This window comes from Geotrypetes seraphini, chromosome 11 (assembly GCF_902459505.1).
Source record: "Geotrypetes seraphini chromosome 11, aGeoSer1.1, whole genome shotgun sequence".
Classification (NCBI taxonomy): domain Eukaryota; kingdom Metazoa; phylum Chordata; class Amphibia; order Gymnophiona; family Dermophiidae; genus Geotrypetes; species Geotrypetes seraphini.
The window spans coordinates 119,973,915-120,001,652 of record NC_047094.1 but is presented as its reverse complement, the minus strand read 5'-3'; the positions used below and the strand labels follow the sequence as shown (position 1 = coordinate 120,001,652).

At 44.4% G+C, this 27,738-nt stretch overlaps 1 protein-coding gene across 6 annotated transcripts in view; it reads left to right on the top strand.

The window, feature by feature from the left end:
• CDH22 (cadherin 22) overlaps positions 1-27,738 on the top strand; it is a 393,963-nt gene that overhangs the window by 302,873 nt on the left and 63,352 nt on the right. For all 6 annotated transcript variants that reach the window (XR_004536472.1, XM_033914508.1, XM_033914507.1 and 3 more), the window contains 3 exons: positions 5,183-5,370; positions 11,626-11,879; positions 22,148-22,284. Coding sequence is in view for 5 of the 6 variants with exons in the window: in XM_033914508.1 (XP_033770399.1) it covers positions 5,183-5,370; positions 11,626-11,879; positions 22,148-22,284 (579 nt within the window). In the remaining variant the exon portion in view is untranslated. The remainder of the gene's footprint in view (positions 1-5,182; positions 5,371-11,625; positions 11,880-22,147; positions 22,285-27,738) is intronic.

Below are 27,738 nucleotides of genomic sequence, written 5' to 3'. Positions count from 1 at the left end.
TTTACAGCTTCCTTTGTGGTTACTATCTGGAATCAGATTATCTTTAAATACAGTGTGAAGTTACAGACTTTTTAGCATGACAACCCAGTGATTTTCACACATTCAAAAATGTTTGCACTGTAAAACTACTCATACCAATATTTTTTTTGGGGGGGAAAGGGGTACCAGCTTACTGTTAAATAACATCACAATGATGTAGACTTTTGTGTGGGATGCAATGTTGGAGGCCTACACAGAAGTTCCACCCAAAGCTGCAACCAATCACCAAACTCCAGGAAGTGCTGCAGGTGATCTGGGACAGTCTTCCACAGGGATCGATGGATAAAGCTGTTAAGACGTTCCAAGGGGACTGAAGGCTGGGGGTGGACACTTTGAGGGAAATTCTCTATTTGGCGCCTAAGTTAATTAGCAAATACCGTTTGAAACAGCGATTAACGTTACCAGTGCCTAAACAAAAGGTGCCAGAATCACACCTCTGGAGGTGCCTACCGATGCCCAATGCCACTAAAGGCATGGCAAATGTCAGACGCGGTGGTAGGCGCCTATGGTGGCAGGATTCACATCAAAGATAGGTGCCAGGACTGTAGGTCCGGAAAATCCTGGCTTACATTTCCAGCGCCTATCTTTGCCGGAGGCGTGATTCTCTAACCGGCGCCGTTGTCTGATCGACACGGTGTCAGGTCAAAAGCGCGCTGGGACAAAGGCGCGAGCAGACAATTGAGCGCAGCGCGGAGGCACGCGCCGAAGAAAATTATTGTTTTTAGGACTCCGATGGGGGGGCATGGGGGGGCATGGGGGGACCCCCCCCATTTTACTTAATACAAATCGTGCCGCGTTGTGGTGGCGTTGTGAAGGGTTTGGGGGGTTGTAACCCCCCCAAATTTTACTGAAAACTTCACTTTTTCCTTGTTTTTAGGGAAAAAGTTAAGTTTACAGTAAAATGTGGGGGGTTACAACCAGTGTTCCCTCTAAGCGGGCGGGTGTTGTGAGCAAACTTTTTTCACTGTGAGCTAAAAATATCGGGCGCCAGCAAGTTATGAGCCAAATAAATATGTTGCTTTCTACCACAGAACTTCCTTACGTTTGTATGGAATCTATCCCCTTTCAACTTTAGAGAGTGCCCTCTCGTTCTCCCTGCCTTAGCTACTAAGTCTATTCCCTTCAGTACCTTGAATGTTTCTATCATGTCCCCTCTCAATCTCCTCTGCTCAAGGGAGAAGAGGCCCAGTTTCTCTAATCTTTCGCTGTACGGCAACTCCTCCAGCCCCTTAACCATTTTAGTTGCTCTTCTCTGGATCCTTTCGAGTAGTACCGTGTCCTTCTTAAAGTACCAGTGCTGGACGCAGTACTCCAGGTGAGGGCGTACCATGGCCCGGTACAGCAGCATGATAACCTTCTCTGTCTCTTCAGTCCAGCATCTGCCCCTTCCATTCACTGTCTGTCTTTCCCTGCCATCTCTCCTCCTGCCCCCCCCCCACCCCCCAATTTGGTCTAGCATCCATCATCTTCCTTCTGTTCCCCTCATGGTCTGGCATCTCTATCCTTCTCTCCCCCCTGTGGTTTTTAGCATATCTCTCTTCTCATTTCCTCCACTCAGATCTGATCATTCTCTGCTCTCTCTTCCCTTTTCTTCTCTGGTCTTCCTTCTCTATTTTCTGCCTCCATCTAAATTAAATTCTTTCTTACTATTTAGTCCCGTTTCCCTCTTTTCACTGTGTCTACACACAGCTTGTCACCCCTTTCCCTCACCCCTCCATTATCTTACTATTTTCTTCCCCCTTTATTTATCTCCTCCTTCCATCCAGTATGTGTTCTTTCCCCACTTCCATTCAGCATCTGCTCTCCCTTCTCAACTGACATCCATCTGCCTTCTGCTCTCTCTCCCTTCTTCTCACTTCCATCATCTGTCCCCTTCTCTCTCTCTCTCATCTCCTCCATTCCATCATCTGCCCCTTCTCTCTCTCTCTCTCTCTCCCCCCCCCCAACTTCCATCATCTGCCCCCCTTCCCCTCACCTTTGTGGGTCACTTTCTTTCCCCTGAGGGTGGCTCATGTCACAGGGGAAGCTTTGGCCGAGCAGAACCGCTTGATTGACAGTGGAACTTACTTGATTGATGTCGATGCTGGGGCCCGTTGCCGTTTGAAGGAAAAAAAAAAAAGGTGGAAAAAAGGAACCTGTAAAGGCGAGAGGAAGGGAAACCTCCAGGACAGCTGCTTTTTGCCCTCCTTCAGCGGCCCAAGAGTTCAGACCAGCAGCGGCAGCTCTGTATGCTTTTAACTTCGGCACAGAGCTGCCCCTAATCAATAGTTTAGCGCGGTTTCATGAGGCAGCCTCGGGGCCTTTGATAGCCGGCCCGCTTCGATGATGCGATGTGGGCCGGCCTAGCAAAGGCCCCGAGGCTGCCTTATGAAACCGCGCTAAACTATTGATTAGGGACAGCTCTGTGCCGAAGTTAAAAGCATACACAGCTGCCGCTGCTGGTCTGGAGGTGCGGAGACAAGGCAGGAGGCAAACGCGGTGGAAGGCAGGAGTCCCGGCGAAGGCAGGAGTCCCGGCACAGCGACTGCAACAGGAAGTTGCAAGTCAGCTGACGCCGGCCTTTCGTTGCGGCGGGGACCGAATCCTTCGCGGACCGGCAAGATTTTGTTTGCGGACCGGCGGTTGAAGAACTGTGCTCTACACTGTGTGCGCTGTGACGAGAAACTTGTGCGCTGCGAGGTAATATTTTGTGCGTCAGCGCACCCCAGCGCAGCTTAGCGGGAACACTTAATGACCCGCCGGGAAAGGGGTACCAGCTTACTGTTAAATAACATCACAATGGTGTAGACTTTTGTGTGGGATGTAATGTTGGAGGCCTACACACAAGTTCCACCCAAAGCTGCAACCAATCACCAAACTCCAGGAAGTGCTGCAGGTGATCTGGGACAGTCTTCCACAGGGATCGATGGATAAGGCTGTTAAGACGTTCCAAGGGGACTGAAGGCTGGGGGTGGACACTTTGAGGGAAATTCTCTATTTGGCGCCTAAGTTAATTAGCAAATACCGTTTGAAACAGCGATTAACGTTACCAGTGCCTAAACAAAAGGTGCCAGAATCGCACCTCTGGAGGTGCCTACCGATGCCCAATGCCACTAAAGGCATGGCAAATGTCAGACGCGGTGGTAGGCGCCTATAGAGGCAGGATTCACATCAAAGATAGGTGCCAGGACTGTAGGTCCGGAAAATCCTGGCTTACATTTCCAGCGCCTATCTTTGCCGGAGGCGTGATTCTCTAACCGGCGCCGTTGTCTGATCGACACGGTGTCAGGTCAAAAGCGCGCCGGGACAAAGGCGCGAGCAGACAATTGAGCGCAGCGCGGAGGCACGCGCCAAAGAAAATTATTGTTTTTAGGACTCCGATGGGGGGGCGTGGGGGGAACACCCCCCCATTTTACTTAATACAAATCGCGCCGCGTTGTGTTGGCGTTGTGAGGGGTTTGGGGGGTTGTAACCCCCCAAATTTTACTGAAAACTTCACTTTTTCCTTGTTTTTAGGGAAAAAGTTAAGTTTACAGTAAAATGTGGGGGGTTACAACCCCCCAAACCCCCCCACAACGCCGGCGTGATTTGTAGTAAGTAAACTGGGGGTGCTCCCCAACAAAACCCCCGTCGGAGCCCCTAAAAACTGTCATTTTCTTCGGCGCGCACCTCCATCTTGCGCTCAGTTGTCGGCGCGCGCCTTTGCCTTCCGCGCTGTTGTCTATGAACCGATCGACACGCCATCAGAGGCCACTTTTAAGGCAGCCACCGATAACGGCGCCGGCTACAGGATCCGGGCCTTTGAGCATTCGCAGTGACTGCAAAATTCTGACACACTGTTAATTGTACCATTTGAGTGAAGTTACTTCACCGTGTTTTAGCTGAAACGTTTTTATCGTGCAAACATCACCAGGAGGTAATGCTGAAATGTCAGAAACATCAACATGGCTTAAGATGATTAAATACTGTTTAATAGTACTACGTAAGTATGATGTTTAAATTAGTACATGCAATTCCTCATTGAAATTCAAAGCCGTTGCAAAGAAAACAGCACAAAAACTCTAGGCAGTTAACCTTTTTTGACTCACCCTGGGGATTATACCCTCAAATATATGTGTAGCTTAAAGGCGTATTTTCAGCAGAGCAAGTGGTACTTAGGCTAAATGTAAGGAATCCAGTTAGTTTTTTTTCCAAAGAAGATATGGCGTTCGACACAACTTTTTAAAAACTTTTATATAGAAATTTTGTTTTATCTCCTGACCAAGTTACACCTCTGGAGCATCTCTTTATTGCAGCCAAAAATGTAGGCATTCTACACATATACCGCAAGCCTTGCTTTTGGCCATGTGGCTCCCGCCTAGCAGTTTAAACATTTATCTTACGACAAACAACTATCAGATGTTGTTGCTCTTCCACTCCCTCCTCCCATGCAACCTGATATACTTACAGTATCTCTAGTCTAGACACTGTTACACGGTGACTTACACAGAACAAGTAACAGCGAAGGCAAAATCAGTTAACACGATTCAATGAAGCCTGGAGCAAGCAGCAAGTGGATAGCTGGAGAGAGATACCAGATTTGCAAGGGTAGGGGAGCGCCCATATAAAAGTGGGCTCAAGGTGCCATAGTCCCTTGAGCCAGTATACCCCAAATTTACCTGTGTGACAGTGAACCCTAATTCTACCTTTGAGCACCTTACCAACATAATCAAATATCTTACCAGTATAGACCTCTGAAATTCCTTTGTATTCCCTTCACACAAGCTTCTCCTCCACATCATGTCTGCTCAACTGGCATACTCTAGCAGGATTTACTCAATGATTCATGGATGGAGAGGATCACCGCTGTTCCCTCCAAACTGAATGGGAGACCTCCAACTGCACTGCTGCCAGTAGGGGGCGGTGCTTCAATATTTTATTTTCAATCACTAGTTGCAGGCAGATTCCCTGTAGCCCTGCAGAGCTTGCTTGACCTTCACTATTCAAAACATAGTAGTGAAACAGTGTCACCCACAGGCAGAATTGAAGGTAGAGGGAACAGTGAGGATCATCCCAGACCAGGCCATCCACAGCTTTCTGTGATTCCTCCATCCCAGCAATCCATATATTTTCCCCTTCTTTTTAATATTCTAAACACATTCTAACCCATTTTTCTTGTCCCCAGAGATGTACCAATTTAGCATCGAGGAGTCGGCACCCGTTGGTACCATCATTGGAAGGGTAAAAGCAGAGGACTGGGACCAGGGGGAGAATACAGACATGACATACCAAATCAAAGATGAAGAGGACCTGGGAATTTTTAAAGTTACAACAGATGGCAACACACAGGAAGCCATTATTACCATTCAGAAGGTAAAGCAAAAAGTGAGAATGAACTGTAAGGACAATGCAGTGCCCTATGGGCTAGATTTACTAAACTCACCAATCGTGAACCGGCCAGTGTGTGAGCCTTTTCCGACCCAATTCACTAACCTTCAGCCCAATCCTATCTGCATCCGATCCGCGCATGCAAATGACAGGAAATGCGTGCATAAGGAGGAAGGCAGTGATTCACTAAACAGAAGGAACACCGACTGGTCTGGCCCCAAAAAGAAGCGACTGCTGGGGATCAATCGCTCACGTCCTTGCCGACTGTCCTGCTCTCTGCTGCCCTGAAACCATCAAAATAGAAAACATCTCCTTGGTGCAAAAAAGCGCCCTGCCTCTCTAAAAGCCCGTGTTTTTTAACCCGCAGATTTATAGCGGGGCTGCGCTACGGCGTGTTCTGCTTTCCAGTCTGGCTGCAAAGCATGTTCTGTTCCCTTGAGATGATTCAGGTGGGGCCAGTGAGTGCAGCTATCCCCCCTTTTGTGTTGACCTCAAGCGCATGTGCAGATCGCATCTCCAGGCAAAGGGTGGTCTGGATCGCATGTGTCTGGATCGCTCTGCAGCAATACATGGAATCGCTTGTGGGCGTGTGTCCAATCAGATCGTTTGCATGGGAACTCTTTAGTGAATTGGTCGCCCAGCAAAGAAAGAGTTTAGTGAATCTAGCCCTCTGCAACCTTGTGATCCTTATACCATAAACTAATACTCTTTAATCAGTTTGTATTTAGCATAAAGCTTTGTTATATTAGAGAATATCAGATAGTAGGGAATGGAAAACTTGCACACTTTTATATTTTACTGTATTTAAAAAAAAAAATGAAACAAAACGCAAATAGCACCAAAGAAGAAACACAAGAGAAATGAAAGGAAAAAAAAACCCAATAAAAATTGTGGAACAGGATCGGATGTACCGGTGGTCGTTTAATATGCGTCCAAAACACATAAAAACCAATCCACGTGCGCACCAGGACTTTTTTTTGTTAATTTATCTTAATTTTTTCCCTTTCCGTCTTCAAGGACCCATTAAGACTCCCGAGGAAGGCATTTTTAGTTTTGCTGAAACATGGCCTGTGTTGGGTCACTTGGTAATTTTATATGTTATGTTTATGTTGATTTAAGATTTGATCTACCGCTCCTGCATTTTACTGACCTAAGCGGTTTACAAAGCATCAAACTAAAATGAAATTAGGGACTTGAGAAAAACGACCCTTTCTGTCCCGAAGGCTAAAGTACCTGATTAAAATAAAAATATGTAATACAATCGCTCCTCCTAAACTTACTTGCTCCACTTCATCACTGATGCTGAAACCGTGGATTGAAAACAAAGTTTTTATTTTATTTTTCTTTCCAGCTTATGATCTATCTTTAATCTTATCTATTGTTTTGCCTTTTGTCTTTGTTTTGTTCTATTTCTATCATTTAAATTTCTCCAGAATTCTACTGTTCAACGGCTCCCCCTTCTGCTTCTATTCCTTTCTCTCCTCTCTTCTACCTTCCAAAGTATTTAGATCAATGCTGTCTTGTTAAAATGTTTATTTTATTTTTATTTTTCCTCTAACTCTACATTTCACTTCTCTATTACCCTCCAGGTACTTTAGTTAGATTGTGAGCCTTCGGGACAGTAAGGGAATTTTTCAAGTACCTTTCTTATTTCTAATCTTAATGTATATTTTCTGTAAACCGCTTAGAACCTAACGGATGTAGCGGTATATAAGAAATAAATTACATTACATTACATTTCCAAGATCAAAAATCAAAGAAATAGAAAAGAGAAAGCATGAAAGAAGTTAAAAAAATTAAAAATAAAACAAAACAAATTTAAGAGATAGAAAAGTCTCTGACGCGGCCTGATAGCAAACGGTCATATTTTAGTGCAGGTCTTAATACACTTCAAAGATCCGTCACTGGCAGAGCTTGAGAGCATCAAAGAAATGAGCATTTTTAAAACATAACCACTAAAACTGTTATAGGAAATAAACCCAAATCAACACGAATCAATAAATATTATTTGGTTTTTATGTTCAAATCTATTTTTATTAAGCAATAGTAAACACAATAGTCATAACAACCATGGTATGCATTTTCAACAAACACCCGCGGAGGACTGGACTCTTATGCCCTCCCCGGACCCACCTCACCCCCACCCCACAGCAAAGAATCCCCAACCCCCCACCCTCCCTACCCCAACCCCCCATAGATACCGAAAACTCTTAGGCAGGGAACATCAAAGACACATAGAAGCACAGATTCAGAGGTGAAGTCTATTCAAAACACGGCTACGACTCTCAGGAGTCAAAATGTTCAGATACGGAGTCCAAGTGTGAACAAAGTCTCTGCTCCGGCGTCGAGAAGAACAGGCCAAACGGGCCTCCCAACCCAGGAGTTCATGAAGGCGATTCCTCCAATACCAGAAAGAAGGTGGTTCAGAAGAAAGCCAGCAACACAGGATACTATTATTTGGTTTTTACTGTGAGTCATTTGTGACTGTTTACAGTATATCCTTTGTGGATTGCTTTTATTGTTTTGGACGCTTATTAAACTATACTTCCCCCTCCCCATTCGCGGTTCCTGCACTCGCGGTTTCATATAATCGCAATTTTTTTCTGGGGAGGGGGAAAATTAAAAAAAACAGTCTTAATGTAAAAAAAAAAAAAAATCCATCTTTTTTTCCTCTCTGCTGCCTTCCCGGCCTTAGAGGGTTTTCGGGGCAGGAGCGATCTTCCTACGCTCCTGCCCTGTGCAGATCGCCATGAGGAAATGGCTGCTGGGAGTTCCCGTAGCCTCTACGTTCGGGAACTCCCCACAGCCATGTCCTGATGGCGATCTGCACGGGGCAGGAGCGTAGGAAGATCGCTCCTGCCTCGAAAACCCTCTAGACCACCAGGTAAGGCCGGGAAGGCGGCAGGGAGGTGGGGGTGGGTCAGAGCCGGATAATCGCGGTTTTTCGGCATTCGCGGTCTGGCTCTGCCCGTATCCCCCGCGAATGATGAGGGAGAAGTGTACAACTGGTACATCCGATCTTGTTCCACAATTTTTGCTGTTTTTCTGTTCACTTTATATTAAGGCTACTATGAACTATGGCTTGTTTTTTTTTATTTTATTTTTTTGTGGTTGTTGATGCTGCTTGATTTTGGTTATGCTTTCAATACAACTCCTAACAAAGTGTCTCTACACTTTTTGGCCTGCACAAACCAACCTGATTGCCAAATATACAATAGCTAATAGGCTTGTTTAGAGACGCAGAATCTAGATTGTTCAAAATGCAGTTCGTTTAATCTAATTAGGGTCTTATTTCGTTTTTATTAACTTTGTTTTGTTTATTTTTGTTTCTTGAATAATTTTGATATTTTGTTTTTCATTTTTAATCTTTGGGAGGGCTGTGAACATTAATTTATTGGTTTTGTTCTTCTTTGTAATATCTTTAGTAAGTAACTAATTATTTACAAAGGTGCCTTAGTTCAATTGTGAGCCTGTTGGACAGATAGGGAAGTTCCAAACACCTACTATTTTATTGTTTGTGAACCGCTGTGAAATTCAAAGAGGTATTGGTGGTATACAACTAAAAATTGGACTGTCTTCATATTTATGTTTAGAGATCAGGTTATTGGCTGGATAAAAGGTGATTGCGTACCTTGTGATCTCAAATGAAGTCATAAGATATAGGTTTCTCTTTTTTGTTTCTCAAATCTGAGCTCAAGGCAAATTATATTTCAGGTACTACGGTAACATAAGAATTGCCGCTGTTGGGTCAGACCAGAGGTCCATCTTGCCCATCAGTCTGCTCACGTGGCAGCCCTCTGGTCAAAGACCAGCACCCTAACTGAGACTAGCCCTACCTGCGTACGTTCTGGTTCAACAGGAACTTGTCTAACTTTCTCTTGAATCCCTGGAGGCAGATTTCCTTATCCCAAGGGAGCTTACAAGCTCAGTTGTACCTGAGTCAAGGGAGGGTGATGGGACTTGTCCAAGGTCACAAAGAGTGTTGGTGAAATTTGAACCTCCAGATTTGTCCTCCACATAACAATGTGCAGACTTTTTTTTTTTTTTTTTTTTTTAATTTAGACGGGCATTTTTAAACCGCCTGTAGAGTTTGCAGGACTGTGGTCACCTTGGACCCACTGATGTACAAGCTATTTTCAGTGGAAGCTCTGCATGGAGAAATTTGCCTTCCACAGATATACTGGTAGTCTTCCGTCCCAACTCAGAGCCCTCCCGTGAGCATTCCCTCTAAACAGCACAAGACTCGTTCCTACCGAAGGGATTGGTGTTCCAGTTTTGTGCACGTTCTGTAGAACACCCAGGGCGCCTGTATGCCCCTCAGGATTTAAAATTCAGTATTAATTCACCATCCCCTGTAGCAAGAATGTAGGCAGAGAACTCCTATGTAGCTTAGGAGTCATGCCACCCCACCACCTGACACTCCCCTATTTATAGGGTCACCATATTTTTTTTCCACAAAACCCTGGACACATGACTCCACCCTGGTCTGCCTCCAGCCCTGCCCTATTCTGCCCAGCCCCACCCGGTTTCACATCCAGCTCTGCTCAGTTCAGCCTCCTGCCCTACCCCATTCTGTCCCCATCTCCACCCCTCTTCCCTGACGAGCTCCAGCTGCATCTGGAGGGTCTGGAGAATGCACAATGTGTGTGACGTCATCCGTGTATGCTCAGAGGCAAGATTTGGAAAGTCCATCCGGGAGCCCGGACAGTCCTCTAAAAAGAGGGCCTGTCCAGCTTTTCCTGGACATCTGGTAACCCTACCTACTTAATATGTCTGAAAATAATTTCCTACTTTTAGGCAGCTGAAAATCCAGTTCATCCTTTCTACTTGTATAACCCTTAATTTATCCCATGTAGATCCTTAATAATCCTCTGTAAATGTATTGTCCAAATTAAAATTTGTAACTCTTCAACAAGGATCACCCTTTGGTGTTAAAAAAAAAAAAAAAAATGGGAAAGTGACCTCTGAAGTAAGATGAAGCTATAAGAAAAATCTATAGCGACTCTTTTACCAAGCTGTGGTAAACCTAACGCATGTTTAATGCAGCAAAAACTGCCTTACCATAGGGCAGGGGTAGGCAATTCCGGTCCTCGAGAGCCGGAGCCAGGTCAGGCTTTCAGGATATCCACAATAAATATGCATGAGATAAATTTGCATCTCAAGGAGGCAGTGCATGCAAATCCATCTCATACATATTCATTGTGGATATTTTGGAAACCTGACCTGGCTCCGGCTCTTGAGGACCGGAATTGCCTACCCCTGCCATAGGGCATGCTGAGGCATCCTGTGGTAATTTTGAGATCAGCGCGGCTTCCAGAGCACTGAAAAATGACTTATTTTCAAGCACTGGGGGGGCGGGTCTGGGTTGCAAAAAGTTGGCATGTTCGGCTATCACCATGTGATAACCAATTAACACATGCTTAGGGTATGATCCCCTACCCCCTATATAATGGTTGATGGTAGGAAACTCACACACTAATGTCCATGTGACAATAGGAAAATTAGCCATTTTGCTTTGAGCAAGAATCTCTTTTTACTGCAGTTTGGTAAAAGAGCGCCGTAAGTTCTGGACAGGAATGGTAAATGGCTGTAGGTTCTAAGGATGGAGGGGTTCTGATGGAAGTACTAAATGAGCAGTGGCGTAGCGAGGGAAGGAGGCACCTGGCATGACCGCACAGTGTGCCCCCTCGCACACCCTTCCCCACCAGGCAGTGCACTCCCACCCTCTTCCCTACCATTTGGTGTGGCCCCCTGCCCGCGTTCCTCTTGAAATTTTGGCCGGCAGCGAGCAGCACCTCCTCCTTGCCACTCGCACCAGCCTCGGCGCTCTCTCTCTGATGTCGATTTCCGGTCCCGCGACCAAAAAGTGATCAAAGAAGGAGAGCTGAGGCCAGCTTGAGCAGCAGAGAAAAGGTGCTGCTCATAGAGAAGATTTCAAGAGGTGGGTAGGCGGAGAGGATGAGAGGTGCTGGTGCCACTGCCCAGGTGGCACCCAGAACGGTACCCCTCCCCCCTTTGCTACATCACCGTAAATGAGTGCTAGTTCTACAGGGGGGGTTCCAAGGCTCAGGGTTAGGGGTCCTGATTCTGAGAGGGATTGTGGTAGGATGCACTTCTGAAGGTGATGGTGCTGGAGCGTTGGTTCACTAGGATATACAGTAGTTTTTGAGGATCCTTGTTGGGTTTGAGGTACTGCCGAAACGAAGCATTGAAAATATTTTGCTTTCTTTCATTTCGCAGCCCCTGGATTTTGAAGCAAAAAATATCCACACTGTGGTGGTGGAAGCTCTAAATAAGTTCGTGGACCCAAGGTTTGTGGATCTGGGCACTTTCCGGGACCAGACTATCATCATGGTGACTGTAGAGGATGTGGATGAACCCCCAGAGTTCCAGCCCCCCTGGAATACGATGGAAGTTCAGGAGGATATTCACGTTGGATCTGTGATTGGAGTAATCACCGCACTGGACCCAGATGCAGCAAACCTGCCTGTCCGGTAAAATTCATATGCCCGGTCTCCCTCTTATCGTTGAGTTACCCTGTCCTTCTCTAGAAGGTCCTGAAATGAGGTGATGAGGTGCACAACAAAAATTGAATTTCTATTACGAAAAGTTGATTTCTACTTATAAGGGAATATAGATCTAGAAGTCAGTGTTCTAAAGCACCTGCTCTAGTGCTGCTGGCTGATATAATCAAAGGTCCTATCTAGATATTGCCTCTGAATATCTTTACAGATCGCCTCCACTCCACTCCATAGGATAGATTCAAGAATGCCAACATTTAGACCCTGGAGCAATGCATGCTAAGTGCAAATTTTATCATGGCAGTTCTGTGCAGAATGCTAGTCTATGTCCGCAGTTTCACACTTTAGGTTTGAGCACTTATGTCTTGCACCTAACTTGGCAGTTAGGTACATAGGCCTCAATTCTATTTTTTAAAAAAAATGCCTAAACATAGAAACATAGAAAGATGACGGCAGAAAAGGACTACAGCCCATCAAGTCTGCCCACTCCACTGTCCCACCCCATTAAGTCAGAGTGCTGCTCGACCCACGTAGAGATCCCACGTGGATGTCCCATTTATTCTTAAAGTCGAGCACGCTAGTGGCCTTGATCACCTGCACCGGTAGTTTGTTCCAGTGATCCACCACCCTTTCTGTAAAGAAATACTTCCTGGTGTCACCACCAAATCTCCCTCCTCTGAGTTTGAGCGGGTGCCCCCTTGTGACTGAAGGTCCCTTAGGAAAGAATATGTCGTTTTCCACCTCGACACGACCCGTGACGTACTTAAATGTCTCAATCATGTCACCCCTCTCCCTGCGCTCCTCTAGAGAGTAGAGCTGCAACTTGCCCAGTCTTTCCTCGTATGAGAGACCCTTGAGTCCGGAGACCATCCTAGTGGCCATTCGCTGGACTGACTCAACTCGAAGTACATCTTTACGGTAATGTGGCCTCCAGAATTGCACACAGTACTCCAGATGAGGTCTCACCATGGCTCTGTACAGTGGCATTATGACTTCAGGTTTACGGCTGACGAAGCTTCTATTGAGTTTAAAATGAGTTAGTCGCCTAGATTGGCACTCCTAGTTGATCTAGGTGTCTCTTAATTTTCTTAATTGGTTTAATCAGCGCCGATAATTGAAAGTGCCATTAAGAAAACCAAAACATTAATTAGTCAGTAGGCGTCTACACAGAAGTGCCTATCAACAATTAGGTGTAGTTAGGGGTGGGTGTGGGGAAAATTTTGGGTGTGGTTTGGCATGGGCAAGAGTAGGCGCCTACCTTAGGTGTACTCGGGCCAAAATAACCCTGGCCTAAATGACAAGGCGTCTAAGAACCCTTAGGCATCGAAAGGCATAATTCTATAAACAGCATCTAGTAGATGATTGATAATAATGCCTAATGGCTCCTACGAGTTAAGCTCCATTTATAGAATCAGGGCCATAATTGGAGGACAGTGTGCTCTTTGTGTAGTTGACGGTCTATGATTTCCTGTCAAAGATTTTATAATTCCTTTCATGTTGGACTTTAGATTGTAAATCACATTGATTTGCAACAGGTTAGTTAAAGGCGGTATGGAAAATGCCGATACATAAATAAACACAACCTCTCCTCCTCTGCCTCCCCTCCCCCACTGTGCCTGGGTCTGACATTGCTCCCGCTCCCTCCTTTCCCCTGGACTCCAGGCTGCCACATACTGCAGCAGAGATTATGGCAGAGACAGCCTGACACTGGTCGATGGGGCCTTTCTTCTGCTGCAACTTCCTGTGTGATGCAACTTCCTGTGGGCAGGACGCAGCAGAGGAAAGCCCTGCCGACCAACGTGACAGCTTTCCGGCTGTCTCTGCCACAATCCCTTTGTGGAGGCTCTGGAGAAAGAGCAACGATGCTGGACCCGGGTGCAGAGAAGGGGATCGTATGTGTGCAGCTTCAGGTGGCCCCTACCGTTGAGCAGTCTTGGGTGTTTTGCCAGGCTCGCTCAGTGGCAGCTTTGCCCCTGTGCGCCCAGACACTCCTCGAACATACCCTTGAGAAGCAGGCACGGGTTTTGCCTACTGCTTTAAGATTTTATCTATCATTTAGTAAGAGCATCTGAATCATTCATGTTCTACTCAGCGAATGCTATCTCCCTGGTGACAGGCGAGTCCCTCAGGACCCTGCTGTTTTTATGGGAAGGAACAAACTGTTTTGTTTCTGTTCTTGTCGCCTAGAGACGAAGGAAAAAAGAAATCAGTTACTGTTGTTAGCAATGGGGGATAGGAAATTCTTTTCAAGAGAGGGTAGCGGTGGGCAATTTGGAAGAGGATAGAATCAGGATAGGAGAGGGGTCGTAAACAGACTGGCAAGGTGGTATTAGAGCCAGGATGGTTGAAAGGGCATCTTTATCAGAAGATCTAGGCTTTCTTTCCCACTACAAAGACATTTAAAACGGCTTTGTTACTTCTCTGTCTCCTGCTCACCCACCCACCCCTCCCTCTTCCTGTGAAACTTTGCTTTCATGTTTTCCTTATATATATCCTGATATTTGTCAGCATTTGCTTATTTCTAATCTAATCTAATCTGGGATTTATGAGTCGCGCTATGCCTACAAAGGTTCAAGGCATTTCTCTTCTGAAGATGAGTTACCCTCAAAAGCTCATCATAAAATGCATTGAGTTAGTCCAGGGGTAGGCAATTCCGGTCCTCGAGAGCCGGAGCCAGGTCAGGTTTTCAGGATATCCACAATAAATATGCATGAGATAGATTTGCATCTCAAGGAGGCAGTGCAGGATGATCTCGGGGCTCAAGGGTCTCTCGTACGAAGAGAGACTGAACAAATTGCAGCTCTACACTCTCGAGGAACGTAGGGAGAGGGGAGACATGATCGAAACATTTAAGTACCTCACGGGACGTGTCGAAGTGGAAGATGATATTTTCTTTCTCAAGGGACCCTCGGCCACAAGAGAGCACCCGCTCAAACTTAGAGGCGGAAAATTTCATGGCGACACCAGAAAGCATTTCTTCACAGAGAGAGTGGTTGATCATTGGAACAAGCTTCCAGTGCAGGTGATCGAGGCAGACAGCGTGCCAGACTTTAAGAATAAATGGGATACCCATGTGGGAAATTGGGTCATTGGGGCATAGATAGGGGGTGGGTAAGCAGAGTGGGCAGACTTGATGGGCTGTAGCCCTTTTCTGCCGTCATCTTCTATGTTTCTATGTTTCTATATACTGTATGTTACAGAGAATTTAAGACAGGTATCGACACACATGCTAAGGTGAAACTAAGCCACAATCGGAAATCTAGCTTCCTACTCACTTTTTTTTATATAGAGAGATATTGCTTAATCCAGGACCATCAGAAATGTGTTGGCGAAACATAACGTTATGCTGAAGGCTGGGTAATGCAGTTTACAATTAAAGAGAACTGAACAAAACCGGTGAATTACAAAAAATAGAAGTAACAGACAAATCAAACAGTCAACATTTTATTGTCTAAAATGTACATTAGACCCAGATGCCATATGCCTGGCTTGTCCTCTTTCTCCTCTTTACCCGATGAATTTTTCTCTTTAGTAGTAACAGCGCAGAGTCACAGGCAAGGCCGCAAGTTTCTCCTTCTTGTACTTCTTTTTGCCTGTCGGCAGAAAATCTCTGCATCGCTTTCGTTATCTTTTTATTCCCCTGAATTTTGTCAGGCCCCCGAATACAGCAAAAAAATGCTCCTTGTGATATTCGCAACTCATGAAACACATGTTAAGACGCAGGGTGTTTTGCAGACTTGGACAGATAAAGAGAAGGAACAGAGAGACCTGTACGAGCACAAAAGGAATGAAAAATATAAATACGTTTAAAAAAAAAAAAAAAAAGCTTTTCACGCCACATTTGGAAAATTTCCCATTAACAGGACCCAGCATATGGCTGCGAATGAACGGTTGCTCATATCCCCTGCTCTAACAGGAGCCGGGAAAATGCATTCGGGGACAAGACAGGCAACGAGAGAATGAACTAAATTAATCTACTTCTTATTCCATTGTGCCATTCAAAGAAGACTCGGCAGTGTTCAAAAGGGAGATAGTTGAAAGAGGCTGAAAGGGAAAGACGAAGAAGAAAAAGCTAGAAGGATGGGGGAAGAGGATGAAGGACGGATAGAACGAGAGAAGACAATGCACCATATAGGATGGGAAGAGAAAGAGTGTTGTACTATTCGTGGATGTTTGTTGTGTACCACCTAAAAGTGGGATTATTACAGTAAGACTAGGAAGAAAGGTTAATACAAAGGTGGAAATATGAAGGAATGAGGGTTGGGAGAGAGACGATTGGGTACTGCAGGGGAGATAGGGTGAAATAGAGCAAAGTAAAGAGAGAGAAACTGGGACATGGAAGGCGAAGAAAAGAATTGGAAAGGAACAAGGTGGAGAAAATTAGCAGAAGGCCCGTTTCTGGTGCCATTTGAAACCTTGCAGCAAAGACTTATGAATATCACTCTTCGCATTCTCCTTGCTGGAAGAAAATTCAATCTAAGGAGCTCTCTGTAGTGTAAGACAAAAGGTATGTGTGTGTGTGGGGGGGGGGGGGGGGGAGTCGCTGCACTCAAGTCAGTTGCCCTCTCAGAAAATGAAGCGTTGTATGCATTTCCACAGCCATATTTAAGATTGGATACGCCATACATTACGGAAAGTCATTTAAATATGGTTATAAAAACATGCTTGGGATAAATATAAACTACCTCGTCATGTCGAAAGGACAAAAAAAACAAATAATCATTTCACAAATAAATTTGTTCAGCCCGGACTCTCGCAGCCCTACTGCACCAAACCAGTACACGTGTTGTCGGTTCATCAGTTTTATAAACATCAGTTCATGCAGCAAACAAAGAGGAAAAAATGGAAGGGAAATAAACTGATTGAAATTTTAAGCGAGAGAGAGGGAGAGAGAAAAAAGGACCCCCCCCCCCCCCCCATTACAGTGGAAACTGCTGTTTTCCTTCGTTTTGTAGGTATTTATCAGTTTTCAGTGTAGTGGGGGGGGGTCCCCTCCACGCTCCCCCAAAGGGAGCTCGAACACTTGTAAGTTTAGTGGGGCGTCTAAAGTAGATGCCTACCAATGCCTAACTCAATTCATGCCCAGAGTCCACCTTGAATCTGCCCCATGCCTACTTCCAGTAGACGCCTAGATGTTGATGCCTACCTCAAAGTGGTATGTGCCTACTGGCAAATTAAATATTTTAAATTGGCTTTTAATGGTGCATTCAATTATCAGCGCCGATTAAGACAATTAAAAAAATGAAACCCCCCTTCTACTGAGGTAAAAGTTTCTATCGCTGCCCGGAACGCTAAATGCTCCAAAGCTCACAGAATTCCAATGAGCGTCGTGGTAGAAATCTCTACCACAGCTTTGTAAAAGTGTATGTTGGGGGGGGGGGATAAGTTAGGTACCTAGATCAGCTAGGTGTGCCAATCTAGATGCCTAATTATAGGCATCTTTTATAGAATCAAGGCCGTACAGTATATAGCGCTACAAGCTGTATTCATTGCTGTACTGATACACATATGAGTCAGTTCCTGCTCTGGAGAACTGAAAAAGTTGCTAAGACGTGCAAGACACATAAATAGGGTTACCAGATTTTCCATTTGGTAAAAGAGGACACATGGGCTAGTGGACTTGATGGACCATTGGTCTGACCCAGTAATGCTATTCTTGTGTTCTTACGTGAGCCAAGTATAGGACAATTAAGCCATTGTAACATCACTGATGAGGTTGGCTCTCAGGCATTGTGGAATGAGGCATTATGACATCACAATCTCAGGAATGTTGCTTTCATCGGGGTACTGGAATCTTGCTATTCTTTGAGATGGTGGAATGTTGCTACTCCTAGGGACCTGGATTGGTCACTGTGAGAACGGGCTACTGGCTTGATGGACCATTGGTTAGACCCAGTAAGGCTATTCTTAGGTTCTTAGGTTCCTAAGTGTACACAGAAATGCCATTAGAGATAAAGCAGATTAAAGTACCATACAGGTTATGCAATATAGAGCTCGAGGGGAAGTTCATGTAGAGTATGGGATGGTGAAGAGCTGCGTAGGTTATCTATATTTGTTAAGTGTCAAAGGTATATATGTTCTCAGAAAGGAGAGTTTTCAGGGGGGGGGGTTCAGAATCTTAACTAGGTAGGTTCTGTTTTGATGATTGTTGGAAAATCGTTCCAGGTCTTGATGCCAATTTAAGTGAAAAGTGAGTTAAAATATTTGCTTATATTTTACTCCTTTGGGTGAGGGAAGAATAAGATGGAGTATTTTGAGTTTTCTGGGTAATGTGGATCAGCAGTTGGTGAAAGAGTGGCGTTGCTGAGTTTGTGTATAGGATGTGATACAGTATATTACACATGATAGTTTAAAGATGATTTGAGCACTGATTGATATTTAAACCGAAGTAATATGATTCCATCTCACCTTATTATATAGCAAATTACACTGGCTACCAATCTCAATGCTGCAATTGGTTCATAAGGACTGAATTGATGTCAGCAAAGAGAGAATTATAATAGTCAAGTTGAGATAATATAAGTATCTGTGTCAGTAGGGTGAAGTGATGTTTGTGGAAGAAGGATCTAATTAGTCTTAAGTTGTCTCATGGTATAGAAATAATTTTTTTTCATAGATTGGAGATTTGCAGCTCATAGGAAAGAGTAGAGTCAAGTATGACCCCCAAGGACCTTCAAGATTGTTTCAATTTTTAGAGCGCTTCCTGAGGGAAGTATGACAGTTGTAGGGGCTGCTTGCAAGGCATTGTGAAACCACAGGCCTTTGGTTTTTGTTTATTTTGAGTTTATGAAGTACAGCCCAGGCTTGTATTTTGTCTAAACCATTTGAAATATTTTGTAAGATCTCGGGAGTATTGCATTTAGTTGGGATGAGTAGGAGGATGTCGTCGGCATGGGATAGCAGTCGTTCATTATTGCTGAATGTAATACAACCCAAAGAACTCATGAAAAGGTTGAATGGTATTGGAGAAAGTGGAGATTCTTCAGGGACACCACAGAACGAATGCCAGCTTTTGGACAGTGTTTCATCTTTCCATACAAGGTATTTCCTATTCTGCAGGAAGACTTTGAACCAGTTTAAAACTATGTCCTTGATACCCATTTCATTAAGTTTTCTTAATAATACAGTAGATGGTGGTTTATTGAGTCAAAAGCACCTGATAAATCAGCTTGGAGTAGAACTTCCTGGTGTCCTATGCTTAAGGTTTGCTTGATTTTGGTAGTTAGGGTTAGTAGGAGAAGGATGACTTCAGCTACCATGAATAAAGTCTTCATACCTAACACTGAGAGATAAAAATGATATCTAGGTTTGATATTACAGGTAAAGAGGTTGGGTGGCAGGTCTGAGTTTCTAGTTTCATATGTTAGGGGGAGGGGCAAAACTTAGTGTTGAGGCTTGGGTCTGAGTGCTATACAGAGGTGGTTAGTGAGGAAGTAGGGCTTTGAATGTTATCTAAATGGGGTTACTGAATGTTTTGCTTTATAAGGGCGGTAGATGCATGGAATTGTCTCAAGGTAGAGGTGGTGGAGACAAAGACTATCTGAATTCAAGAAAGCGTGGGACAGGCACATGGGATCTCTTGGGGAGAGGAGGAGATACTGGATGCTGCGGATGGGCAGACTGGATGAGCCATTTGGTCTTTATCTTCCATCATGTGTTTGTGTTTATGTTTATGGTCATTTCCTTTCTGATAAGTTAGTGGGGAGTACAGCTACGGACCAAAGCTCATACTGAAGCTAAATCATATGCTGTTCCGAAGAAGCTCTTACCAACTTAACAAGAGCGAAACGGAGATCTTCCATCTGGGAATGAAGTGTGGGAAGTTCGTCGGGCGGTCGCTCACCCGAGTTAAGTTCCACACGTTTACAGCATAAAACCAGAGCAAATATTAATTTATTATCAAATCATAGCAGTATAAAGTATTTATAAAAAACAAACAAAAAAAAGGCATATAGAGAAAATAAGACAGTATCTGATGATAGCCCAGTGGCAGGTTTAACAGCCATGATTAGTTCTGGCTGTTAACCTTGGGCACTTGAGGAATTAAGTCTTTGTCTCTATGCACATGCCTGTTCCACTCCTTAGTTTCATTGTTGGCTCAGATCGGGAGTTTGAGTACGATTACTTATTTTGATCGAGTGAAGTTGTTATTTTTATGTTTCTAGAACCATAAAGCTCTATGACCTCACAATGCAGGTGTAAAGAATCGTAGCCTGTAGGGCGAGGAGGGGATAGTGGACGCTGCAGACTGGATGGGCCATTTGGCCCTTATCTGCCATCATGTTTCTAGAAAGAAACTTGTCAGAACTATACCGTATATAAAACAAATAAGTGCACAAAATCATTAAACAATAGAAATCCCTACGTCAAGGCTTCCACACAATCAAAAAAGTGGAGAAAAAGAGACCTCAGAATTTCTATTCTCATATCACGCAAAGTGGATTTTATCGCAGTCATTGGTCTCAATGAAACTCCACTGCACACCTTCACCAAAGGCCTCGTAGAGCCGGACTCAACAGCAGCCCTGGTTCGCTTCAGCTATTTCAATAACCATAAAGCTCTACGACCTCACAATGCAACCGTTAATTTATAACCGTAATGCTCTATGACCTCATAAAGCGGGTGTAAAGAGATTTGGCCTATAGGGAGAGGAGGAGACGGTGGATGCTGCGGATGGCAGACTTTATCTGCCGTCATGTTTCTAACCAAGCTAGTCATATCTGGATTTAATATTCATTTGCTCAGCGTTGCTTACGGGGCCCTTTACTAAGCTGCACTAAAAAAAATGGACTTTATGTGAGACTTTTTGCACAGTGAGCTCATTTTTAGCATGGCTGCCAAAAAGGGCTTTTTTTGTTGTTGTTGTTGTTGATAACAGCGGGATCTGGACACGTCCACTGTTGCCCTATAACCCCAACACCTTGACTCTCCCTCCCCATACTCCCCAAGCATTACCCCAAAAAACACTCTGACTACAATTGTTGGTAATTAGCCGCAGCTCAATTTATTAATCATAACACATAGCATAATATAATTTCAATTATAACATAGTTAACATAAACTCCCAGAGCTCCTCCCGAGCTACCCATAGACTTCATTGCCCTCGACCCTGCCACCCCAGCAAGGGTCAGAGGGGTGGCATGTCCCTCATGCCCCATTATCCGGGTCACCTGACCCACCAGGCACGGCACCCCGCCGGCCCACCGCTCATCACCGGATGAGCCCCAATGACCCAGTAGCTCGGGAGATCCGCCCCCGAGCTACTCCCAACTACCGGAAAAACATGGGGTGGGTGGGAGGGAAAAAACCGGCTCAGGAGGACCCACGACGGTTGAGTCCTCCACAGTCTTGCCTTTTATCAATTCACCCCCCCCACCCCCACCGCGCGCTCCTACTACCTCCAATCAATTTTAAATTCTCCTGCCTACCCAGCCAATCGTACCGCCCCTCAAAACTCACCGCCCCTCCGACCGCCCCAGCCGATGGGCAACACGCAGGCCTGCCAGCCCCGTGTTATCTTACGCCCATCGACACGGGGGTCTCGGGCTATTCTATATATGGCCATGTGCTGATTGGGAAAATGTTTGAAGTACCTGTCTGTAAACCACTTCTGGGTGTGGTTGTAAAATTATAAAAAGGCGGTATACAAGCCCCAGTCCCTTTTTCTAACTACCATTAGCATTCAGTCATTTTTTTTTTTTTTAATGGCTATTTAGGAAGCACCAAGAACTCCTGTGTTGTCAGTATTAGCATACACTAATGTCAGCGCTAGCTGAATAGCGTTTCCGTGACCATTCTTTGCCTCTTAACACACCCCTCCCCCCAAATTATTTTTTTAAATAAATAGTGCATGCTTAGCACATGCAGATGGCATAACTAACGCAAACCACTTTAGCACTGTTTGTTTCCCCTCCTAATGTTTTTGCCTTAAATATATTTGAATTAAATGTTGATTGTAATCCATTAATAATTTTCCCTTTTGTGTTGATATTGTATCTATAGGTTACTTAATTTGATTGATTTAAACTTTGTATAGGAATGTTTGTATTCGTTATTTTTATTTGATATGATTTATGTATGTTTGATTTGTTAACTATATTTGATTATTTAAGAAATTGTACATCGCCTAGAACTTGGAATAGGCGATTAATCAAATTATATGATAAACTTGGAAACTAATGCAGCTTCATAAAAGGAGCCCTGTATGACATTTCTCTTTCATGCTTTATTTTGCTGCCTAGGTATGCTATTGACCGCAAAACTGACCAGGAAAGAATCTTTGACATTGATGCCAAAACTGGAGCTCTCACCATAGGGAAGGCTTTGGATCGAGAGACAGCTGGATGGCACAACCTCACTGTCCTGGCAATGGAGGCAGGTGAGACAGGATATAAGTTATGTTTCTTGTTCAAAAACAGGTGGGGCTGCCTTCTGGATCCTGACTAGGCCCAATATGTCATATGATCCAGACGTCCGAATTTCCCCAGACAAGTTCTCCTTTTGAGGACTTGTCCAGGGGTCCGGACGGCTTTTCAAAACCGGGTTTGGAAAAGCTTCCCAAAAAAAATCCCGTCGGGGAGGGGTGTCTGAGCGGATGCAACGCAGTGATGCCATCTGAGGGCGGGGCTGGGGCGGAACTGTGCGGTCCTAGGGGTGTGGACAGATTTTTACTTCGCTACATATGGTAACCCTAATCCACAGGTTCGTCTATAGCTACAACAGATGTTTCTAGACCTACTCAAGGAGGCGAAAGGCCTTCCTACAACTGAAGCCTAATATTTTAGAGCTAGGAAGCACTTTCTTTTTAAAAATTTCCTCGTAAGCGTCTGGTAACAATATGTATTTAATTCGCTTTCTATCCCATTGTCCCCAAAGTAGGGTTACCAGAATTTCCATCTGGTAAAAGAGGATGCATGACCCTGCCCTATTCTGCCTCTGGGTCTGCCCCCTCCCCCCCTTCAACTCCAGCCCCGGCCCCGATCTCACCAGCTTTTCTAAACCCGGACAAAGTAAAATCTGGTAACCCTAGACCTGAATCATGTCTAAGGAGGCATCTACAGCTGCCTAAGGTCATTTCTGGTATTAACCACACCTCCATCCAATTTAGGTGCCAGTAGGAGCTTACTTAGATCAGATTCTGGCACCAGAAATTTTAATTGCTTTTAAACAACGCAGTCAATTACCACTTAAAGGCAATTAAACCAATTAAGTTAGGCGGCAGTAGGGCACCTATTGCCACCTATCTTCTGGTTCTGCTTACAAAACAGGGCCTAAGGAAATAGCTCTTCACTGAAAGGGTGGTAAATTCTGGAGGTGGTGGAGACAAAAACTATATCTGAAAATAAGAAAGCTTGGGATAAGTACATAGGATCTCTAAGGGAGAGGAAGGGGACAGTAGATGACACGGCAGGGCAGATGGGATAGGCCATACGGTCTTTGTTGGTGTTAGGTGCCATCAACTTGTGTTCAAGTCCTAGTGACTTGATGAATTGTGGATCTAAAAAGAAATTGTTTTTGTGCTAGACCGGAATGGTCCTCCAGCGTCATCCCCATGGTTGTTTTCAACGTGTCCAAGAAAACCCAAAGAAAAACTGTGGAGTGACGATGTTCCTGAAATGGACTTTATTGAAGGTTTAAAAGTTCCAAAAGTCAACGTAACAATCCACATAAAAACCTTAAGGTCCTGGTCAATCCACAGTGTTTCTTTTGGTTTTTCTTGGCCTTTCTTCTCTGTGGATCTCCCAGGGTCAATTTCTTTGTTTTGGTTTCAATGTGTCCAGCCATCTGATTGCAGGTCACCCTCTTCTCCTGGTTCCTTCGATCTTCTCAAACATGATATCCTTCTCCAGTGATCTCTCTCTTCTGATGGTGTGACCAAAATAAGAGAGTCGTAACTTTGTCATATGGGCTTGGAGCCGGTTTGATCTCTTTACCTTCCTTCATTTTTCTCAGTTTCTTTGCTCTCAGAGTAAGAAGTTGGGCAAATCGGGGATCAGTTGTTTCAATCAACATCAGTGGTCTTTTCCCAGGTCCTTCTATTCTTCATTTGTTGCTTTCACATCTGAGGGAGAGATCTCGGTGGGCTTTTGGAACAGCTGTTTATAATGCCCACTTGGGTCTCCTCTATAATCCATTCCACATTAGCTTTATGTCAAGGCCAAATTTCTTTGGCCTCTCGCATTTATTTATTGAGATCTCTAAGTCTGTCCCTATGCGTGTTAAGATGAAGACCATGCACCATGAAAGCAGTTGTTTTGGGTTTGTTTGTTTTTAGAAAGAATGTATAAATTGGAATTGAGATGTCCAGGTCAACCCAAGTTAAATTATGGTAGTATTTCAGAATCACTGGAAAACCCAAATTCGTCACAGCCTGTCTAACAATTTCTGAAAGACTTTCAGCATACTCTGTCGACATCAGTTCTAGTCATTAGGAGTCCTGACCATCAAACTACGAGGGATCTTCAAAAAAATGTCTGCACTCATTTTTTTAAACACTATTTATTAAATATCTCAAAAGCCAAATTACGTCACTTTTCCACGTAATAACTCTGTTTGGCGACACATTTTCCCCATGACATTCTACGACGCACTCTCTTACCACTTCTCCCGCCCCAACCCTTTCAAGCTTCAAGTTCAAGTTTCAAGTTTATTAAAAATTTGTTGCACACGCAATGTCAAATACTTCAACGCGTATGACAATTTAAAATTGGGAAACAAGCAATAAAACAACTGTCTCTAATATAATAAAGCCCTAAGCGCGCATGCGCACTCCCACCAGCGTGCTCCCATTTTACGTGCCCTGTAGGGACCCACAGGCAGGAGTGCACATGCGCGCAGCAACGCGGAGCCTGTCGGCCACGGCGGCTCTTGCCGTCTGAAGGATAAAACCCCAAAAAACCCCACAGCTCGCTTCGGGTCCGGCAAGGGCTGCGGGTCCTGAAACCTTCCGATTCAAGCAGCGTCTGCAGCACTCTACACACGCTGCTTCGGGGCCTTCTACTGCCCTGATTTGCTGGGCAGTAGAAGGCCCCAAAGCAGCGTGTGTAGAATTCTGCAGATGCTGCTGGAATCCAAAGGTTTGTCGGGACCGCGGGAAGAGTGGGGGGGAAGAGACTAAGGGAGCCAGCCAGACCGCAGGAAGGGAATGGGGGGGTAGGGGAAACGCTGCTGGTGCACAGGGAAGTGGTGTGGGGGGAGGGAATGCTGCTGTGGCTGCTGCACAGGGAAGTGGTGGGAGAGAAATGCTGCTGCATAGGAGGCAGGGAGAGAGACAGATAGATAGAAAGAAAAGAAGAAAGACACAGGGGCAGGGAGAGACACAGAAAGACAGACAGACAAAGGAGGCCAGGGAGAGAGACAGACAGCGGGAGGGAGAGAGAGACAGAAATAAAGACACACAGACATATATTCTACCATCCGTTAATGTAACGGGCTAAAATACTAGTATACAAATAAACATACAGTGTATACGTACAAATAATTACCAGTGCAAAAGGAAAGAAGGGTGAACTACAATCTGTAAAGAAAATAGAGATACATTTAGGGAAAAAACAAATGGAGGGTAATAGAAATTAATCTTGAAAGCATAGCTAAACATAGGTTTCCCGTGAAAATACGAAAGTGCGGAACCTGTGATGTAGGCAGAGGCATGATGCAATTTCTGGAATTCTTTCAGTTCGCTTGGCATCTTTAATAGTTGGAATGGAGATTCTGTCATCTCTGTAGGTACAGTTCTGAAATTTTGGCTATGTTATATAAATGCAGGCATCTGAAAAGCACAAATGCCAGCTAATGGGACAGGAATATCTGATAAGCTGGTTGCATTGGACGTCCCAATAAGATATATTTCAGCGGGAAACCTGAAATGATGACTTGTTGTCAGACTGCTAAGGCAAGATTGAAACGATATACTCTCTAATTGTATTTCACAGTGATATTTAAAGATTTTCCTATCCCTCAAACTAATTAGGGGCCATACAAATGAGAGTACACTACTCTTTATCTATGAATTCACCAAAATTTTGTTTAGGAGTTCCGAAAAAATTATTGGGTCAATATTAAAAGAGATTTAAGCTTAAATCGCTTGAGGTCAGTTGTCCACCGTATTTATTTAATTCTCCCCAACAAGCTCAGAATGGGTTACAGATTGAAGGTTACAGGTTGAGCAGCACTTCCTGAGAAGCGTCCTTGAATAGCAGCGCTAAGGCCCAGGTTCTCTATAGGGCGCCGACATTGTCGGCTGCCTAAAAAGCAGCCGCTGATCGCAGTCACGCGATGGTGCCCTCTAGAGAATCGAAGCTCCATGAAAGATTGACACCAGAAACGTAGGCCAGGGTTTTCAGGCCTACATTTCTGGTGCAAATCTCTCCCGGAGGCACGATTCTCTATAGGGCACCATTGCGTGACTGCGATCAGCGGCCGCTTTTTAGGCAGCCGACAATATCGGCGCCGTATAATCTGGGCCTTAGCGCTGCTGCTCAACCTGTAACCCGTTCTGAGCTCATGCCTACATAGGCATTTTAGGCCACCTCATGCCACTTTTGCATGCATATGACATCATCGCGTTGCATTCACGCATGCGAGGATGCCCTGAGCTCAATGGTTTACAAAACCTGTACAAAGTGCCAGGTTTTGAAAGCCCATCTAGATGCCTGGTAACCTTAGCCCATCCAAACTAGATAGTCAATGCCAGCGTCCGGACGTGGTCTGGTATTTAATATCTGAATCTAATTCTGCTTCCAGAGTCACCGCATTAAAAAAAAAAAAATGCTGACTGACACCGGCTGAATACTGACCGGTATTTTCTGTTCCTGGTTGGCTAAATAGTGCTTAATGTCAGGCAGATAGATCCTAAGTATTGGGGAACAGCTAATAAAAATCTGAGTCGTGTACCATTATTTTCTAGATGGATTATTTGCAGATATTTAAGAGTTTTCCAGTACAACATGGAATACAAATGGAAGGGACCAATTTGGTCTCAAAATCAACACTGGGATTTGTCACGCTGTGCAAAGCTGGAGATAATGTCGCCCATGCTATACGGGGACTTGTGTCCTGCTGTCCTTGGAGAACGCCTGCTAGAGGAGAGTGTTTGCTAATGGAGTTTCCAGCCCCTGACGAAGAATCGGAACAGGACTCTTTTGGGCAGAATTTTCACTCATGCTAGATTATTTGAGCTACGTTTTGATTTATTCTCGGCTTTTTTTTACTTGAGATATTTTAGATGATTTTTGGGACTCTTGATTATTTTGTGGATGGCTCTTTCCTTATTTATAAGCGATTAATGCGATTCTATCATTTATTGGAAAGGAATATCACAACATATTTTTGGAGAAAAAGGTGAAAAACAGAGAGGTTAAATGATGTTTTGAGTGGACTCGTATTTGAGAGAGTCCCCAATACTGAAACCCTCTCGTATTTCTATATAAAAAAAAAAAAAATGTCCACATTTGAACATTCTATCTTGCTAAAAATAATACATATTTGAAAATTCTTTACGGTAAGACGGCTATTGAGAACTGATTTAGAACTGTTGTGAATTTAGTAGTCACAGAAAGATTATTTTTTTTGTCATTAATTTTGCACATACCATGACCGTAATAACCCTCACTCCTAAGCCAGGATATGTGGAGCAAGATCTGAATCTCAAATTTACTAACGCTCGCTGAAGTACATTTCATTCCAAAAAGTGATTCCTTCTGGAGTTTGTAAGATATAATGTCTGTACACAACCTATCCAGGTCTGCTTGAAAATACCTTTTAACTAGGCCTGTGGCATCTGATACAGTGGGAAGCATTTCTTTAGCATCCTGTTACATTTTTTTGGTCTCAG